Below are 8542 nucleotides of genomic sequence, written 5' to 3'. Positions count from 1 at the left end.
GTATTTTCTGTTTCTGATCATTTTTTCTTTTTCTTCCTCCTCCTCTTATTTGAGAAAGGGCCGCAATTTGTCGCTAGCCTCCCGGCCCTAGGCAGTAGGCCTATTATATGACCAAATTTTGTTTTCACGATGCATGTTTACTCAAATAAATCTAGAAGTTGATACTTTTTGCCCCCCCCCCCAAAAAAAAAAAAAAAAAAAAAACAAAAAAAGAGAGGGGGGGGGGGGGTGGGTGGGGATGCCCGGCTATTGATGACAACAAGAGCAATAAGAAGAAAGGTGACGGTAACGATGACTCACTTTTCTACCATTACCACTACCACAAGGCATTCAGCATCGTCGTTATCATTGTTGTCCCCCTCCCAATCCTCCCTGTCCTCCTCTTCCTCGTCCTCCTCGTCGTCGTCGTCGTCCTTTTCTTCCTCCTCCTCCTCCTCCTCATCATCATCATCCTCATTGTTTAAAAACAAGTATGGGGGCAGGAGTCTTGCTTGATTTACAGACAAAAAACATGTATATAAAAATGTTTAAATTGTGTTTTATTGAATCGGCTCGATGGTTCAAGTTCCGAGTAAGGAAGTCTGTTATTGAGTATCATCCTTTGCTTTATTCTAACAGGCAGTATCAAAGCAACCCGCTTCGCAAAAGACGAAGAGTCAATTGGTCGTAAAAAATTACCATAAATAAACAATTTTTGTAAACGTGAACAAACAATTTTTGTAAACGTGAACGGCGACAACTTACCCGACTGGCGGGCGCAAAGAAAGTATTGTTGGTACCACGGTCCGCTAGGGTCGTGTTCAAGCTGCCTGTGGTGGACTGCTGTGGATGGAAAGTGATCGACTACTTAAAGTGTCAAGACACGGTGGACTCAGACGCTCCTCAATTTTTGGGCACATTGCGTTATTGATACCGTCTTAAAGCCTATTCATTTGTTCATTTGCCTTGCTTTAGAGGACAACCCCCCCCCCACCCATCTATCTTGAAAAGAAGTCAAGATATTTGCTTTTGATGGAGGTGGGGGTCGACTGGTGTCAGGAGCAAAATAAGCGAGAAAATGGTCACCAACGTTTGATGTTGACTTCAAAAGCTTGAGTCCTTGGAAACTGAAAATTTGCATTTTTATTGCTTTGATCATTCTTTTAGTGATGCTCACACAGGAATGTGTTTTTAAATAGTCATAAAACATTTTGAGAAAAAAGAAATGTCAAACGAGGCAGAAAAATGCCGATTTCTTCAATTTTTAAGTTTTTCTGTATCGAGTAGTGTATGTGAACTGGATATTTTTTCCAATGCGCAAACAACCAGATCTAACATTATCTTAGAAGTCAAAGTTAGGGTGGAAAAGACTCAATCTGACTAAAGACAGGCCAAGTATTCGAACATCTGCCCCCCCCCCTCCCTCTAAAATCGAGAGAAAACACACAAAGTCCCCCAAAAGCGGGGGAAAAAATAAATAAACAAATAAAACAAAACCAACAACAGAAAAAGTAGACATCCATAGTTACTTTTACCAACTGCCAAGATCTTACCTTGGACCTCATCCATTGAACAAAATATTCCAGGGCTGGGATACGCGTCAAGGCATCCAGAGTGTCAAGAACGCACAGTGACCCATTTCCCTTGTAAGCTTCCGCGCACTCGCATATGGGCGGGGCCTGAACCAAGTCCGTGACCTTTGGCCTAATGTAGTTGCAAGTGGCGCGCTGGTAGTCGCAGCCGCCATGTTCTATGGCGCATGGGTTGATCGTCTCTTCACACCGGGTGCCGTTTCCATGGAAACCGTCTTTGCACGTACACTGGACTGAGTGAGTTTTGTTCTGAAAGTGGGTAAAAATAGGATTTTAGACATATCAATATCATAATATATTTCAGTGTAACTCAATGTAGACAAAAGGTAGGCTATAATTTACTTCAGAAACTCGTACTGTTGTGAAACAGCCAGCTTCCTAAGTAACTAAAACTAAACAGTGTTGATGGGGCGTAAATTATCTACGATTGCATTTACGTTTACACCTAAGATTAGGGCCATTGACCCCCCCCCCAAAAAAAAATAAAAATAAATCCGAAGCAATACAAAACAAATAAACGAAAGCATTAAAGCTTCATATATACTCACGTTGAAAACACAAGTAGCCTGTTGGTGGCAGCCTCCGTTGTCCATGGTTTCACAGATGGACTGGCAGTGGTAGCCGTCACCGACATAGCCCAGCCAGCACCGACAACTCACGCCGCTGCTGGTCTCACTGCACGCCGCCTTCTCGCTGCAGTTACCGTTCTTGTAGGCACAGCTGTTGTACGCTGCAGAGAATAAAAGCATAATTATGATAATTTTGACCTGGAGTTTTTTTTAGCTTTGCACTTCAGGAGAAATAAATCCTTATAACCCACAGGTGAAATACAATAAGCTGATATCTCATGCGTGAAATAAAAGCTGTAATAAAAATTAATATAGATTACGCAGCGCACTATATTATTCGTCTTCTAATATTCTGTAATAAGAAGTATGGTTTTTTTTAAAATATAGGTGTTTACTCGCTTCTTAAACACAATTTAGATCATATAAGAGTTGGATTGCGGCCCAGCCTATCATGAAACGCAATTATCAATTTTCCGGCCAGGAAGTGAAGTGATTTAGGAGGCAGGCTGCTCCGACCCTCCCAGTAAGGACCAGCCTGGGCAGAGAGAGAGAGAGAGAGAGAGAGAGAGATATAATGCCATAGCAGACAGATGTAGACGCTCGATTACAAAAATGAAGTAAACAAAACAAACCCTCTCCACACGTCAGTCGAACGAACTTCTTCTTAGTGCAGCTACAAAGGGCCTAACCAGCGACACCACGGCTTTTTCTTTCCTCGTCCTTACTATCGTAATTTTTTCTCTACTACTTTAGTATGTGTCACTCTCCTTGTGAACTGCTATTTCCGGGGTGCCTTAATAGCCGAAGCAGACTTTGTGCTGTTGAGGCAAGAGAGGTGAGCAGAGTAAGCCTGATTTCCCGTTTGGACTTCTCTGTTGACATCCACCCTTGGCGCTCATATGACCTTATGCAGTTGCGAGCGCCGTAAAACTCTACTAAAAACACACACACACACACACACACACACACACACACACACACACACACAAGAACACCACAGACGCCAGCCTTACGTTGTAACTGATCCTGCAGTGTTGATAGGGGTGCTAAATATATACTTTCTCATAATTTCACTTACCTTAGCTTCTGATTAAAAAACAGCAACAGACATAAACAACTACTTACACTACACAGCTATACCACGAACGCCGCTGGTATGCTGTTACAGGTCCTACGTAATTACTTTCACCTTTTTATCCTCTGTTGCTGTTATGCGTGAGGGGAGATGCAGTTTTCTATGATAGGCCAGTTCTGCAGCTCTGTCAACTGGGTTATGATAATTTCTCAGGGTTTCCTTGACTCTCTCAATCCATCTTTTGAGTGATCTACCTCTTCGTTTATAGGCTGAATATTTGGTGTTATTTAGGCTGTCCAGGAGGCTGGCAGGCTAGATGGCTTATTTTTGTACATGTAAGAGGTGGTCCTGCCTTGTGTAAAAAGTGGCAAAAATTGCAAAAGAAAAGTCCGACAAGCACTACTTACAAACGTTACAGTGTGGAGGAGCCATGCTGAAGTTGGCGCACTCGGTACAGTCGTCCCCGCCAAAACGCTCGTGACACAGGCACGTCCCGTTCCCCGCCAGGCCGTCCTCGCAAAGACCACGACCGTTACATGGAGTCTCCGCCCCTCCCGGACACTCTGGGGACGAGGAAGATGTCAATGTCATGAGGTGACAGCACCATGATAGTTGATAATCAAATTTTTTCACGCTCGCTTCAACACAATTTCGGTTCCCTAGGTGGCAGACTTCTTCGGCCCTGACTGTCAAGTCCAACGTGGTTGCCTGAGATAAAATATTCCAGCTGACAGAGGTAGACAGTTTATATAAAACAACAGCAGCAGCAACAGCAACAATAGCAATAACAACAACAACAACAACAACAATACCACCACCATCACCACAACAACAACAACAACAACAGCATCAACAATAACAACGTTCTGAACAAGGAAATATAAGTTCTCTTCGTGCAACAACGAGGACTCTAGTCATTACGCCAAAGACTATGGTTTAGAAAACGATGATTATTAAAATTTGCTCATAATAGTAACACGCAGATGTGTAAGTGCAAGATGTGTATTACGTTGGACAGAATTTAATTTCTTCGACTTATGGACATTTTTTTCTCCAAAACTTCAGAGTACAAAAAATATGTATAGGCGTTTTACACCTCTATCGACATAATTTAGATCATTTATGAGGCGGGCTTCGGCAAGAACAATAACACTTCCAAAAAAACCCCCAAAAACAACAACAACAAAAGACAACAAAACAAACGTTTCCAATTAACTATGGCAGATTAGACAAAAGTTCTGCAGTATATTTATTCTGCTTCCTTTGGCTGTTCAATTTTCAAGCACGGTAATCAGTGGACAATCATTCCACAGACGTAAATTATCGATGACTTCCCTTGAAAATGATTCTTGACGTTTTGCCCTCGGTGATGAAATTCAACAACCAGCATTTCTCCAAAACAAAAATGATAACATTAATAAAACAAGACCACCTGGCGGACTATTAGGGTCAGTTTTGGGGTGAGCAGTATTAACAGTGTGCATGCTGATCCAAGCAGTCTTAGTGTGTATATTTTCACATAGCTTTTTACGAGACTGGTTTTCTGCAAATCGATAAGTGGGAATTTAAGAACATCCATTATTGTGAATGATGAATTATCTTCTACTGTCCACAACATGCCTATCCTTATCCCTCGTGCTCCGCGTTCTAAATCATCTTAAGTTCTCCATGCTTAAAAGGTTTGTTCCAAGACCTGTATCAGTACCGAAAGAAGGCTTACTCAACTCGTCAATAACTTTCCTGGTGGACTTGTCTGTTCGAGATGTCTACTACAGTCCCACGCCAGCCTAGAAGTAAGAGTCCAAACACTTACACTTATTTTCTTAAAATATGTAAAATATCTTTTTGGAGGATACGATTTGATCTGTCCAAAGATTGCGCACTACAAGATGGTTCGCCTCTCCTTTGGAGATACTGACCAAGAACCCATCAAAACAATGTTTACTATACCCCATTACTACTGTAAAGGACTTCTGTTTTCCGTCTATGAAGAATAGAAACAATGCCGGTTTTAAAAGAACCCATATTTGAAGTATTCACTTTACTTTATTAAAAACTTTATCTGACGCTCATACAGTGTGGTGTCGCGTTTATGGTGAGCTTAACCCCCTCAATTCACCATTTTCTGGGTCGTCCTATTTGTTGTAAATTTTTAGGGCAGGTTAGTTGATAGGCAAATGAGCTAGGTGTCCAAACCATTTGGTTCTTCGCTTTTCCATAGATATAGACTTCCTAGTGTCCTATTGGATTGCTATGGTAACAAATCTTTCACTGATGTCTGAATTACGGACCCTGTCTCTTCCCATTTGAGGTAGGAAACCAAACGGTTTTATCAGCTTTTCGTCCATATTACTCCACGTAGATATCCGAGGACACACGTTTACCCAGAGAGCCATCTGGTAGTGGACAGTCTTTGAGACGGCTAACCCAGGAATCGAATCCCAAACTTGACAAACCTGCCATCCTACCTCATAAACGCTAGAGTAGAGACTTACCCTTACACCGCTTTCCGTAGAAGCCCCCACAGCACTCTGGTGTCTGTAGATGACCAATAAATGATGGGAATATTAAATAATTATATGCAGGAGGGTTATCGTTGTCGTCAGCACTGTTATCGTGCCTAAAACAAATAGATGTTGGTGGAATAATAATCAAGTTTTTGTTCTTTATTTCTTATAAAGATTAAAACAAAAGAAACACTTTTCTTTTTAGGACTGGAAATGATTAGTTTACTCCTATTTCTATGACTATCAGTTGCATCACCATTATTATCATTGTCTCCTTTCTCCTCCTCCTCCTCCTCCTCCTCCTCCTCCTCCTCCTCCTCCTCCTCCTCCTCCTCCCCTCCTCCTCCTCCTCCTCCTCCTCCTCCTCTTCCTCTTCCTCTTCCTCTTCCTCTTCTTCTTCTTCTTCTTCTTGTTGTTCTTGTTCTTCTGCTTGTTGTTGTGGTTGTTGTTGTTGTTGTTGTTGTTGTTGCTGCTGCTGTCGTTGTTGTTTTTGTTGTTGTATCTGCTCTTCTTCGTCTTCTTCTTCTTCTTCTTCTTCTTCTTCTTCTTCTTCTTCTTCTTCTTCTTCTTCTTCTTCTTCTTCTTCTTCTTCTTCTTCTTCTTCTTCTTCTTCTTCTTCTTCTTCTTCTTTCCATCTTTGCAAAATACCAAGGAAAGCTATAATGCCTACTTACTTAGAATCCAGCTCTCCGTCAACGCTATCAAGCTACCCCACTCACTGCCCAAGTTTTAACAGTCGGTTCGAATAGAAACCAACAACTAAGAGCACTTTGACACAGAATGGCGGTTTGTTTGTTTGCTTGTTATGTTTTGTTTTGTTTGTTTGTCTATTTGTTTGTTTGTATGTACATATTATTTACGTTTATAGCCATGTGGGATAGGAGCAAGTTTTTTTAAAGCTAAGCCCACACTGTTGAGGTTTGAATAGATCAGACTCTGGCTCGAAACATGTTGGAAAGAGAGGTAGACAGAAAACGTAACATGGATGATAACTAAAACACAAAACAGCTATGACGTATACATGACATAGAACGAATTGACTATTGTACCCTCATTAGAGTCTGAGTTAAGAGAAATACATTGACACGGTAATAGCCGTTACAATTCACGGAGAAAAGGTAAGGTAGATAGAACAAACACACAAGCAAACAACACATGGGAAGAAAATAGGTAGACCCAACACATAGTGCCTTTCCAATCACATCACCTGACTCTGCTTTATTTAGACAACAGATTTTTTAAAAATCCGTCTGGCCGGCTTAGAACTAAAATACTGTTCTTTGTGCTCTTGAAGAAAGCATAATGACAGGACAGACAGAAACCTCTCAGATTGATTGGGAAAGAAGGAGTCTGACCAACCAGAGGCGCCCTACATTCCCACTCCACCCCTTAGAGAAAAAAACCCTCAAACAACAACAACAACAACAACAAAACCAACAACTCTAAATGTAAGACAATCCAAAAAATCCAAGCAGTCGTCAACTGTCGTGGCAACCGTGATAAATGTGAGGTTCAAATCTGAATGTCACTTCAAAAAAAGAATCTCAAAAAAAGAATCTAGCTTTTCTGCTATTTGTCAATTCTTTGAGAGTGCTTTGATGGTTATGCTAAATCGAGGATGAAACAATTTATTTTGTTACTATTTGATTATCTGAGGAGAGACACGGCTTAACTGAATTTTACAAGGACCGTCGTCGTCGTCTCTCTCCCCCCCCCCCCCCAGGTCTCTCTCTCTCTCTCTCTCTCTCTCTCTCTCTCTCTTTCTCTCTCTCTCTCTCTCTCTCTCTCTCTCTCTCTCTCTCTCTCTCTCTCTCTCTCTCTCTCCCTCTCTCTCTTTCTCTGTCGGCCATGGACCAAAATACCATTCCCAAAAAAGTAGTAAAAAAATAGTCCGAGAAAAGTTGTGATGTTCTCCTCAACTTTTGAAAAAGAGCACTCAGGGAACTAGCTGCCTCATACTAGCGAGAAATTCAATGTTTTCAATTTCATGTATTGTCCAAAGCTTTATTTCCAAACTTGTTTCCCTTCACCTAAATGGCATGTCGAAATGGAAAGTGAAGGATTATATATGTACTTCCTAGTAACCCTATGCATCCATTAAAAAAAAAAATGTGTCCCTGTGAAAAAAAAAGAAAATAACCCAAGGTACCCAAATCCCTTAACGTCTACCAAAATGAAAAGGATGTTGTTAGGGGACTGTACAGTCCCCTGGCGCTACCCACTGGGGGACTGCAGTCCCCTAGCGCTGCTTTGTGCACTGGGGGACTGCAAAGAAACACACACACACCCCAAGCAGTCGGCGATGAAACCAGCCTCACGTCACCTTGTGACGTCGGCAAAGCGGGCCCGCCACGGCGTGGGACAAAATCCCAAAGAAGGATTGCAATACCTTGGAAGTAGAGAATCTTTCGTAATACGAATACTAGGCCTACTACTAGAGCTAAATCTAAACTAAATCTAGATCTAGGCCTAGATATCATAGACACAGACTGCAAATTTTTTAACTGAAGAAGAGTAGACCTACCGTATAGTGTAGTCTACAGTCTGTGTCATAAATAGGCTCCTACTACTATAACTAGATCTAGAATCTAGATCTAGATATCTAGATAGATTCTAGATCAACAAACCTGTCGACATAAATGATAAATAACAGCGTTTGGGTAGAGATCTAGATTCACCCACCATACTAATTAACTTGACTAGATCTAGATTTAGATCTAGTTAGATCAGTAGGATCTAGATCTGTCTGGTGGTGGCTTGTTGACCTTGATCCAAAGGTCAAAGGTTGTTTCTTTGCAGTCCCCCAGTGCACAAAGCAGC

General features: G+C 41.5%; 1 protein-coding gene across 1 annotated transcript in view; it reads right to left on the bottom strand.

Moving 5' to 3' along the window:
* LOC101848661 (stabilin-2) overlaps nt 1–6594 on the bottom strand; it is a 13724-nt gene extending 7130 nt beyond the window's left edge. The window contains exons 1-6 of the mRNA XM_013082684.2: nt 6583–6594; nt 5711–5753; nt 3623–3778; nt 2120–2301; nt 1533–1820; nt 745–822 (exon numbers count right to left, since the gene is read on the bottom strand). Coding sequence (XP_012938138.1) covers nt 745–822; nt 1533–1820; nt 2120–2301; nt 3623–3778; nt 5711–5753; nt 6583–6594 — 759 coding nt within the window. The remainder of the gene's footprint in view (nt 1–744; nt 823–1532; nt 1821–2119; nt 2302–3622; nt 3779–5710; nt 5754–6582) is intronic.
* Nucleotides 6595–8542: the final 1948 nt, after the last annotated feature.

The sequence above is a fragment of the Aplysia californica genome, unplaced genomic scaffold (genome assembly GCF_000002075.1).
Source record: "Aplysia californica isolate F4 #8 unplaced genomic scaffold, AplCal3.0 scaffold00188, whole genome shotgun sequence".
In the NCBI taxonomy this organism is placed as follows: domain Eukaryota; kingdom Metazoa; phylum Mollusca; class Gastropoda; order Aplysiida; family Aplysiidae; genus Aplysia; species Aplysia californica.
Note: the sequence above shows the minus strand (reverse complement) of the source record. Positions and strands in the feature narration are given on the sequence as shown.